Here is an 11,810-nt window from a genome sequence, read left to right as displayed (position 1 = left end):
TTATGTAAATAACTTTAATGCACTTAAGAATAACAAAACCACAGGCAGTGTAGTGATTCTCCTGAATATAAAAAAATGACAGTACACTAATTAAAATCATATTTTATAAAGCACTAATAAAGGGTTCTTTTTTACATTGACCTATTATTCAGCACATATCTCAAAAATAGCAAATGCACATTCTGCAAAAATAGACTGATGTTTAGGAACCGGTTAGCTTAAGTCCATACAAAGAGGCTAGGAATGCAATCATACAGTCTTAAAGAAAATTAAATCCAATACATGTAAAACACCAAAAAATATCAAAGAAAGGAAATAACATGAAATAATTTCCTACTTTTTATATTACATGTGGTTTGGCAAACATCATTAATATACAAACTTTGGCATTGTGTTATTGGACTAACCGACCACTTTTGGGTCAAATTACACAAAGAGGCTTTATCCCTACCATAGATCATCAACTTGAATTAGGCACTATTGTATTTTATCTAGAGTAAAGAGAGAATTTTTAGATAAATAAATCTTTCACAAAGGCTTATTCATTAAAATGCTTTCCTTCGCAGGATTTAATAGGGACAGTTTTTTTTTCAAAGAAATTCGAGTCCATTCTATGATAAGTTTAGGCACCAGTGCTAAAATTGCAATGTAATGAATTTTACCTGTCTTTTGAAACATAACACGATCAGAAACAAGGGGAAGTAAAAATAAAACCCAGCATATATTTAGAAATGGCACAAGTCAATAGATAAATTCAAAATAATAGGTATAATGGACACAATTCGAACCAAAATACTTAATCGTGTGCCATCATTTACAGTGTTCTTTGAAGAGGGGAAATGTCTGAATGTGTTTCCTTCTGTCTGTAGGCATGTGAGCTCTGGAGTTGAGCTTGTTATTAGAGATGTCTGTCTATAATCAGGGGCAGTCAGCTCCCATGTCTTACTGAAGTGGGCTTTCGAACACAGAGTCTGGTAGGACAGAGATCTTTAGCTTCTTATCTGGCCAGCTGTATTCCTTCGGCAGTTTAGACTGACAGACGAGATTAAGACAGTCATTTAAATTTTTAATGTAAAAAACATAGAAGCAACATGAAACTTGAAAAAGAATCATTTAAAGGAAACCCTTACTTCACGGGTGCTCAAATCCTGAAGCTCAGCTAGCATCTGCTCTACAAATTCCTCTGTAAGTAATATCTAAGGAGATGAGAACAAAGACACACATGTAAGACGGCCCTACATTTTAAGAATGGTACTGAATTTCAGTAATGGATGTCTGATAGTTTAGATTAGATACCTGTAGCCACGGTCCGTGTGCTGCATACGGATGCTCTTCTGTGGCAAAGGCCCCTTCTACCCCAGTGGACACAAACGTGATTGCTGTGTCTCCATTAATGCTTTTGTATGTGAAATGTCTACCATGAAGCAGTCGACCTCTATGAGAAAAAGAGTAAGAAAAAAGCCATGAGTCATTTGACGCTGTTAAAAATGTGTGCAATGTCAAATGCACATCTGTTTCAGAATTCAGTTTGGACAAATGTGAACAATGCCTATGTTTAAGAGGTTATGTAAAAATGCTGATCTTATCCCATCTAGCAACATCAGAGCTTTATATTTGTTTAGAAAGCTTTGGTTATTTGTTAAATTGAACAAAGTTCAAGTCGATTATCAACCTGTGGTCTACAGTAAATCCTACGCAGGGCCACAGGAAATCTGCACCCACATGAAGCTTGCACACATCTGCATTATTTAAATTTCTAGCAATACATAAAAAATTCATGTTTGTTAATTAAACATTTTGGATAGTTTTATTACGTTTTTAAATTCAAATAGTAATGTATTATTCTCAGCATTATTTCATATATTTTACTGTATTTAAATCAATTCAGCAGATTTCCCATGCAAAAAAAAAAAAAATGTATACACATTGCTCGATATTTATGCTAGTAGCTAAGTAAAGAAATGTGTAGTAGGTTAAATAAAAAGAGAGTATGCAATACCTGAGGCACAGTGGAAGTAGAGTTCCAGACTCCTGGTTAAACTTTAGGTGCACACTTTCCAGCTGTCGCGTTCGCACAAGCTCATGGGGAACAATAGCTGCTGAACTCTCGCTCTCCAGACTATCCTTACGACTTCTGGGATAAAGAAGATGAGGAAGAATGAAGAAAGAGAACGCCATTCATTGTAAATCAAAAGGAACCATTTACAAACACAAAGTGGCCCGAAAATAATTTTTTCAAATGAATTTCATTTTTATAAATAAACAATCTGCAAACAAATGGTTTGTTCTTGTGCCTCAAGTGTCCAAAATCTTTTATTTTCCAGGCCACTACAAATAAAAAAACAGGAGTGCAATGCTTTTGTGTTTCCTCTAACAAACAGTCATATTGTACTGAACACCCATTTTCAAAGTGGAATAAAGACGAACTGTCTCCACCGCCCATTTTGCAGAAGAAATAAATTCAGTTTTTCTCTTGGTTGGCTCTTACCTTGAGTTCTGCTGGGTCTGCAAATGTCCAACTGATTGTCTATGGAGAAATTAGGGGCAGATTTGTACCACAGCGAAGTGAATTAATGCATTTACCACTACTGCCAACAGGCAAATCCATTTCATCCCTTTCAACAGCCACTTAGAACAGAAACACGTACATTTTGCCTCTTTAAAGAGGTCGGCTGGGCTTTAAAACGTATCTAAAAATTTGAGTGTCTAATAATTCACTGACTACTAGAAAGCCATTCTGACCATAAAATTTGGCAGGTGGACCTTTTAAAACACTGTGGTGCAAAACAAATACATTGACTAAGGATAACTAATGGCACTGAATGCATAAGAGTATAGTACAGTATAGTTTTAAAATCAAAATTTACAAAACATTTATGCATTTGCTTTTATCCAATGCGATATACACAGTGTCCTAACCAGACATTCCAGCAACAAGCAATTTGCTGTCCACACCAGATGCAATGCGACTACGACAATGAATCAAACATCTCAGCCAATCAGAATAGCTCTCTCTGCAAGCATGCACTATTCAGCACACCCACATTTCCAAATGTGTAAGTACATAGTCAAATTCATAAATGAAACCATTTAAAATACTAAAATACACACTTGGTGACTAACACATGATCTTTATGAAATACAGTTTGATTGTTCTATTTCCTACAATTATTTTCAGGATATATTTTTATTCATAAAGAGATTATATTCATAAATATTTCCATGTACGCAGAACTTCTATCGAATAAGATCTCTATGTGTGTGAAGCTAACAGCTGCAACGTCACAGAAAGAGAAACTAAAATAGAAACCAAAATGTTTTCGAAAACAAAATCCAGTGTTCACGTATTGCCATTGTGGCTTGTTAGAACAAAAACTCTGATTCACTTGGGAAAGATACCACAGTGTTGCATCTGGTTAGGACACAGTGCTACAGTGTATTCCAGGTATTCATTTCTTATCAACATGTAGGTTTTCTTTGTGTATCTAACCAATGACCGCCTGAACGCAATACTTTACCAAGTGAGCTACCCAGAACATTCAATGAAGCTATATTTCCTTTATTCTGACATCAACATCAGGGATCCCATTATGATTTCAGCATGTACATAGATGATGTATGAGTGAAATTATTTACAGAATACACCCAAACATTAAAGCAAGCATAACCTATCAATATGTTTAAATTTAGATTTTTTTTCAAACCAAGCAGCACTGCCTGAAGCGGGGCTGCAAGATGATGAGCATACACAGCGTAGGTCTGCACAGCATTTAAAGGTGCAGTGCGTACATTTTAGCAGCGTCTAGTAATAGACTCAGATTGATCAGGCACCAATCATTATCTGCCGATAATGTTTGATCAGTGATTTCTATAAAGGCAGATCAGATGAGCCGACGGTATAACGCCAAACTCACTATGATCGGTGATCAGCCCCAGAAATCCTGATCAAAGCACCCTTAGCAACTAGCTATGAAATTGTGAATTGCAACCACCGGCTTAGTCCACTGCTCAAACCTCCCTTTCGAAGTACATTGAGATGCTACGGTGGTCAACACAGGACAAAGATGAAGTCACTTTGGACATCAAATAGTAGCCAGCCAATACATTTTCTTTGGGGGCAGCAAAGGTATGCACCGTACACAAGGGAGGGCCACACGCCGGAAAGGTTTGAGAACCACTGGCCTACTGCTGACAGACTATAGACACCTGAACTAAATCTCATGAGCTAATAAAACTGCTGTACAGTAGCAGGCCAGCTGGTTAAAGTCAGCACTTATGAGAACAAAGATTGAAAGGACAAGCTGTAGTCTGAAAAAAATCCCTGCTTACTGGACAGGCTAAAAGTTGCGAGTCACTATCAAACCAATATTCAAAACTGACTATGCTTATTTTTCAATGTAATATTGCAGTGTTTGTTATAAACAATTTATCTGATCAAAATCTAAAAATTGACTTCCTTGTGGCAATCCTTCTCTGATAACGTCAGCTAGAAGAATTGGGCAGGAACATCGTTCACTCCGCCCCCTCCAACTTTCAGTCTGACGCCAGTTCTATTTCTGAATGTCTGAACATCCGCTTTTCTATAGCCAATCAAAGCACAGTGGAAAACACAAGCCACACCCACTATTTCCCTTATGATATGCTATTTCACTTAGAAGTACGTCACAACATGGAAGTCAATTGACAAACTTTAATTTTTAGTTATTAAAGCTGAAATCCATAACCTTTTAACCCAACTCTTTACTGCCAGCATTGAATTTTTTAAAAATCTTTTTTTCTGATTTTCACAAAAAATATTTAATGCATCAAGAAAATTTTCTTCTTTAAATATATAAAAATAGATCCTATCCTCATTTGTTCTATTTTTATCACCTCTCAAATACGGGTAGGTTTCTTCAAAAATTCAAAATGTTGCACCAAAAGTTGAGATAACGGCATTTTTTACCGTTTTTAAAACCATGGACGCATTAGTGTTTTACAATTTGTGTAAGAGCACCACCTAGTGGATAATAGTGGAAATACGGATTGCCGTAAAAACATGTCATTGGCAGGGAACTGTTTTCTCTTAATTGATGAGATAACTCGTCAATGGCAGGGAAAGACTTAAAAATAAACAAAAATCAGTTGTTAAATAAATACATACAAAACTTTGTTCAAATTAGGGATGTTAATTAATCTTCAATTTATTATCGATAATAATAAATCCATAAAACCTAACGATGGTTGAATATCACATACTGCAGGAGAAGCGAAATTAACAATGCTCCATGCCAAGCACACACCTGGGCTTTTTAACGTCATGCAAGACAAGGCTGGCTGCCAACGCAACGAAATGGCATCCGCAGTGAATCTGATATAGTCCGATACAGAAATGCACATAGGGTTAAGCCTACTGAGAAGGAAGACCCTCTGTAGGAAGCCTGCAAGCTAACAACGCTGCTATACACAGGGAAGGAGACCAGAGGCCTTTTTTTAATGAACAGAATAAAATGTTATCTTTAATTCTGGCAAGGAACTATAAAATGTAAACTGTAACTGACTGTCGTAACATTCACATACGCCCAAAACAAATTTCACTGATCATTATTGAGGCGCTGCACGCTAGCCAATTTGACTGTTGCAGGTTTTCTAATGGTAGACTACCCAAGGTTGCAATCTCCATAATATAAGTATCTTTGTTGAAAGTGCGCCGCAGGTCCAAGCTGGAGGGGAGGACGGGAAAAGTGCCCTTTGTTTGTTTCTTGAATATAATTACAATGAACAGTATATCATTGATTTGGAAATGGAGGTGAATAACTAGAAAAATAACACTTGATGATAATGAAACCTTTATTCTGACACGTCATGGACGCATGGACTTATTTGCGACTGTTACCAAAGTGCACATGTGAGGCGGAGTTATACGCCGCGTCTATTAATCATTATATTTCATTACGAGATAAGTCTGAATTGATTTTATCAAAACACCTACTACATTGACTCATTTTACAATCCCACTGGCATGTTTTTTAGACAGACAAAATCTTTTAATTCGTGCAAGCTGACGTTTTTACACGGACTTTCATGTTTTTGGCTAATTTAAATTATTAATTCAATCGCTAACTTAAATTTGGTTAATTTAAACAATCACGAATATGGGAAATTGCATAAATTGAAATCCCTAGTTCAAATATGTCTCCTTACCGGTCGATTCTCAACATAAATTTATATTGAAGAATTATAATTTGCTTGGTCAGGTCAGATTTCAGAGGAAACAACTAGAACTTTCTAAAGTTATGTCATGATTACATCACATCTATACACAGAAAGAAGAGGAACTGGCTACTATGTCGCACATGTCTGCTGCAGCGGATGGTGAACAGCTTGTAGCTTGTTCAACAGTTTATTAAAATTTTAACTTGTCATCTAGATGGCAGTGTTAATATAAAATTTTAAACAATGATTATCTGGTGAATTTTTATTTTTATTATTACCATAAAAGCCGTAACCATATCTATCGCAGTATTAATGGTATAGCATCATCTCTCTGACAAATTTCACACCACACATTATATAACCTCATACTGCCCATTCCCAACACCTTAGGATGTGTCCCTTAATAATGCTGTGTACCTGACAGAAGATTTTATACACAACCCCGAACAGGTGGCACAGCAAAAGCAGTTGTCAATTCCAACATACTGTCCTGAAACAAACTCCCCAACCTGCTAATTTCAGAATCAGGTCTTTACATTAAGTAAACCACATGTCCGACTAAATCATGTGGCAGTCCTGACGCACAGACTGTAGCGAAAATGCAGGACTTACTGTGGCCGATCATGACCGTGTCTCTGACCGCTGATGGGAGGCAGGACAGACTTGCTATTAATCTCCAGTCCTTTCCGCAGGGCCTCTCTAATCTGTTCAGTGTCTGTATAAACAACACAAATTCTCATTAGCCAGAGACATCAACGGTACACAGTACCTAAGCCAATGAGATGAAATCCTTGCTTTAAAGCATACTGGCGTCACGGTTTCAAAAAAGGCTGCGGTTGTCCTCAGTATCCCTTACCTTTGTCAGACAGCCTGCGTGGCTGTGACCCAATGCAAATACTCCTGCTGTCATCCTCGTCCTCAGGAGGTCGGCTCAAGTCATCCCAGGCACACTTGGCACTGACGCCGCTCAGATTAGAGCCGTCCGTCTCAATGCCCTTATCCACTCGTTCCTGCTTGGGATAAGCAAGCAACATACGCACAACTCAATAAACCTGAGATGTACAGTCTATCTAACACAGAAAACATTGCCTCCCAGATTTCCTTAACCCAATGCAAACTACAAAAAGCCTTACTTGCAAGTGTGGATCAATCTCAAATATGGTTTCACCTCTTCTCATGTCAGTGATTAACCATGGACCCCCAGCACTGCAAGCGAAAAAGCAGCAAACACAAATGCAGTTTGGTCAAAACATTTAAAGCTAATGAAAGCTCTCGACTCACTTGGCACAAAGTAACAGCATTCAAGCTAAACTGCTCCCATCATGGTTCAGCAATGAAACATGTTCAAGTAACATGATACACATATTCTTAATATTTGCTTATAGTGAACCCTACACAGGTATGCAGTTTTCCAACCATTCGCTTTTTGTCAACACAGTATTACAGCAAGGACATTTTTTTCTTGGTTTCATCAGTCTATCAGTCTACCTGAGTAAATGTGTGTCTCTGTCCTGTCTCATGGTTGGTTTTGGGATTACTCACATGTGTACCCCCCTTAGTAAGTCCAAAATGCCCTGACCGTTCCACTGCTGTGCTGCCTGCAGCTCTTCTGTGCAAACGCCTACAATCTGAGAAGTACAGAGAGAAACTTTATATCTTCTGATCACACAATCTGACATGTATTCATACAAAAACACAATTAACATGCAGTTAACCTTACATAACCCTAAATCTGTGGCATGCTACATCTCACCTGAAGGAAGCTGACATGACCGAAAGGGGTGTGCACGGGCTGCATCTGGGGGTCTTCTGTGAGTAGCATGTGTTGGATTCTAGATTCACTGTTGTCCAATGGGCTGTGCCATGAAATATGATCACCACTGCAGAAGGTGTTTTCTATAACAAAGAAATGTATTCTTTTGAGTTCTCTTTACGTTTTAAGGATAAATAGAAAAATGTTGGAAAACAGTTTTAGCTTGACCTTATGTACTTGCATCGGTTATATCGGTTACCATAGTTACAGTGAATATTCATTACAACGGCAAGAAATTGTAAATAAATCGGGTTATTTTTAGTCAAAGAAAATTCAAGAGATTTGTGGTGTTTTGCACTTCAAATGATGCAAAAAACTAACTTGACTAAACTGTCATTATTTTATGAAAGGGGTTGACGTACAGTACCTGATTGAAACACGTATCTAGATAAGCCTTGCATGAGCTCAGCTGGCCAAGTGGGGGGTGCAGTCTCTCCTGCTTCTCTCTTCAGGCGAAATGTGAGCTCAAAACCAAATCCGCTTGGGCCATCTTGACCTGTGAATCTATAAAACAACTATTCTATAGCAATCATGTGATGTCAACAAATCTCTTCTTCCAGGCTGGTCAATTATAAAACTAAACATCAGCACAACTAAGTCAGGAACACTTGATGAGCTACAGAAACACTCACTGAGAACACTACAGAAATGCTTACTGAGCTACACGAACAGTCACTGATGTAACAGGAACAGTCACAAATGTAACAGGAACACTCACAGAGCTACAGAAACACTAACTGTGGACGCTAGTGGAACACTAACCAAGAAAACTACAGGAACACTCACCAAGAACCCTTATTGAACTACAGGAACACTCCCTGTGAACCCTCAATGTGAACACTACAGGAACACTCACTGCGAACACTACAGAAACATTCACTATGAACACTACAGGAACACTCACTGCGAACACCACGGGAACACTCACTGCGAACACTACGGGAACACTCACTGCGAACACTACGGGAACACTCACTGCGAACACTACGGGAACACTCACTGCGAACACTACGGGAACACTCACTGCGAACACTACGGGAACACCCACTGCGAACACTACGGGAACACTCCCCGCGAACACTACGGGAACACTCCCCGCGAACACTACGGGAACACTCCCCGCGAACACTACGGGAACACTCCCCGCGAACACTACGGGAACACTCCCCGCGAACACTACGGGAACACTCACCGCGAACACTACGGGAACACTCACCGCGAACACTACGGGAACACTCACCGCGAACACTACGGGAACACTCACCGCGAACACCACAGGAACACTCACCGCGAACACCACAGGAACACTCACCGCGAACACTACAGGAACACTCACCGCGAACACTACAGGAACACTCTCTGCGAACACTACAGGAACACTCCCTGCAGGAACACTCCCTGCGAACACTACAGGACCACTCCCTGCGAACACTACAGGACAATCACCAAAAACTCTTGATTGAACTATAGGAACACTTATTGTGAACACTACAGGAACACTCCCTGCGAACATTACAGGAACACTCCCTGTGAACACTACAGAAAAACTGAACAGCCACTGTGAACACTACAGGAACACTTACTGGGAACACCACAGGACACTCACCAAGAGCTACAGGAACACTTACTTGGACATAACTAAAATATGTTGAACTAAAAAGGTTGTGTACTGCTGGCCTACTGCAACAACACTGTCATAAACTCAATTATCCCATAATATCTCATTCTTACTCATGAACTCTGTTGTCTCCGTACAGGTCACTGAGACCAAGGCTGACGTAGTGCCAATGTTCTGGTATGTTCTGTCCAGGACAGCCCACGTTTCTGTACATACTAATGTAGTCCAGAGGATCTGGACCTCCCAGCCTAAAAGGAAGATTGTGGGAGGGAAAAATGAGAAATAGAGCTGCTAAAAACAATGTGACATAGTGACTGTTATTTGCATATAAATAATGATATTTCCTTATTAAAACATGCTTAAAACAATGTGCTGTGGAAGCTATTAATATATAACAGTAACTTTATGATGTTTATTCAATATACATTTAGATAATTCTTTAAGATAACAATTTAGGAAAACATTTAACTTTAGTCATCAATGAAAACATCAAGCGCAAAGATACACTCATAGCTCAAACGTCTTACCAGTACTTCACAATGGCTGTGACTTGCAGCGGATTTGCCTGGTCGGGGTACATGCGTCTGCATTCCCCGTAAATGGCCTGCAGTCCCGGGGGGAAGAGCGAGGCGAGGCCGAGGTGCGCTGCTGTTCCGCTGCTAGGCCGCATCTCATCCATCCCCACACAGCCTCACACCGAACAGAGTGGGAAAACTCCTCAGAAAATAAAAAACCGGGACCTTCCTAAAAACTTGCCAATCAAAGCGGCGATTAAATTACTGCTTTTGGGGAAAAGATTTATATTATTTTCCCCCTCTGTTTAGCCCCTGTTGCTGTTTTTCCCCTGTTGTTAGACGTCCAGAAAGTGGGACGTAGCTTAGCATTGAATGACATTTGACCCAGCCAATCAGAAGAGCCGTAAGAATAAAGCAACATGAGAGCCGCCCTGTGTTTGGACAAATGTATTGATCAATAAAACTGACCTATGGATTAGTCTGTGGAGGTGGGGCTCGGTAGTCTGCTAAACTTCTTGTTTTATCGCATTATTAAGTATTTTACTTATTTCTTTGCTAGACGTTTCGTCTAAAACGTCTCTCTTTAATTATATAATCTATTTAAAAAGTCTACTTCTCCGTTATTCTTCTTAAATATTTATCAAATTTTTCTCGTTTGAATTCACCAGCATATTTTCAACTTCTATTTTATTTTTCACATTTTGTGTTTGTATAATGCTCCTGTTTTATACTAAATCCATTTAGTTACTGCAATTTCCCAAAACATTAATTTGTTCCACACAACTGTGTTAACTGTGGATGCTCAGTTGTTAACCACACATTTCATAAATTAGACAGGTTTAGTGCCGCCTGTTGGACAGACTTCATGCCTACACGTGCACATGTTTCATGAGCTATTGTACAGTATACCCCCCAGCTTATTATTTTCAACCACTAGCTTTTTAATTATTATATGTAAAAGTTTGCCTTTCAGTCCTTTCATAAAAAGCATCCTCAGTGTTTTTAGATAAGACCCTGATGATTTGGTTTGTGATGTACAAAAGGTAATTCCTTGAAGTTAAAGGAATAGTTCACTTTAAAATGAAAATTCTGTCATCATTTACTCATCTTCATGTTGTTCTAAACCTGTATGAATTTCTTTTTTCTGATGAACACAAAAGAAGATATTTTGAGAAATGATGGTAAACACACAGCCGATAGTGACCATTGTCTTCCATAGTAGGAAAAAAATATTTTGAAAGTACTGTGATAAATAATGAAGAAAATATTTTGATAAATGATGGCACACAGTTTAATTCCATCATGTTTTTTATTCCTACTATGGAAGTCAATGGTCACTATCTGCTGTGTGTTTACCATCATTTCTCAAAATATCTTCTTTTGTGTTCATCAGAAAAAAGAAATTCATACAGGTTTAGAACAACATGAGGATGAGTAAATGATGACAGAATTTTCATTTTAAAGTGAACTATCTCTTTGTCATACTGCTTCAAACTGGCTTTTCATCTCTAGTATTTTGTTTGAGTTGTAAACTGTATTTCATACTGTAAAGAGGGAAAATAAAACTTATTTCAGAAATGAACAAACTTGTCAGAATGATTATTTAGGTTTAGTGTGCTATATCTGGCCTGTTTATGGTAATTATGACTGATAAGATGTACATAGTAGA

General features: G+C 38.5%; 1 protein-coding gene across 4 annotated transcripts; it reads right to left on the bottom strand.

The window, feature by feature from the left end:
* sufu (suppressor of fused homolog (Drosophila)) lies at positions 1–10,711 on the bottom strand. Of its 4 annotated transcripts, none has more exons than XM_065297016.2 (13): positions 10,154–10,709; positions 9,740–9,874; positions 8,376–8,512; positions 7,949–8,091; positions 7,738–7,823; positions 7,329–7,401; positions 7,052–7,205; positions 6,808–6,910; positions 2,489–2,527; positions 2,000–2,134; positions 1,297–1,435; positions 1,131–1,196; positions 1–1,032 (listed from the first exon to the last, which is right to left on the bottom strand). In XM_065297016.2, the coding sequence occupies exons 1-13, from the start codon at positions 10,303–10,305 to the stop codon at positions 943–945; spliced, it is 1,452 nt and encodes a 483-aa protein (XP_065153088.1). In that variant the 5' UTR covers positions 10,306–10,709; the 3' UTR covers positions 1–942. The 4 variants fall into 4 exon arrangements, with proteins under 4 accessions (XP_065153088.1, XP_065153087.1, XP_065153090.1 ...); XM_065297015.2 differs by having other exon boundaries at positions 7,052–7,208; positions 10,154–10,703; XM_065297018.2 differs by lacking the exon at positions 2,489–2,527 and having other exon boundaries at positions 10,154–10,711.
* Between the last annotated feature and the right edge of the window lie 1,099 nt (positions 10,712–11,810).

Source organism: Paramisgurnus dabryanus, chromosome 20 (genome assembly GCF_030506205.2).
Source record: "Paramisgurnus dabryanus chromosome 20, PD_genome_1.1, whole genome shotgun sequence".
In the NCBI taxonomy this organism is placed as follows: domain Eukaryota; kingdom Metazoa; phylum Chordata; class Actinopteri; order Cypriniformes; family Cobitidae; genus Paramisgurnus; species Paramisgurnus dabryanus.
This window is presented reverse-complemented; position numbering and strand designations above follow the sequence as displayed.

Excerpts from the sequence above, each read along its gene's own strand:
- sufu (XM_065297015.2), bottom strand. The coding sequence starts at position 10,305 with ATGGATGAGATGCGGCCTAGCAGCGGAACAGCAGCGCACCTCGGCCTC. Across the intron at positions 8,092-8,375 it reads TAGATACGTGTTTCAATCAG|AAAACACCTTCTGCAGTGGT; the intron begins GTACTGTACGTC and ends TCTTTGTTATAG. Across the intron at positions 7,824-7,948 it reads GTCATGTCAGCTTCCTTCAG|ATTGTAGGCGTTTGCACAGA; the intron begins GTGAGATGTAGC and ends TGTACTTCTCAG.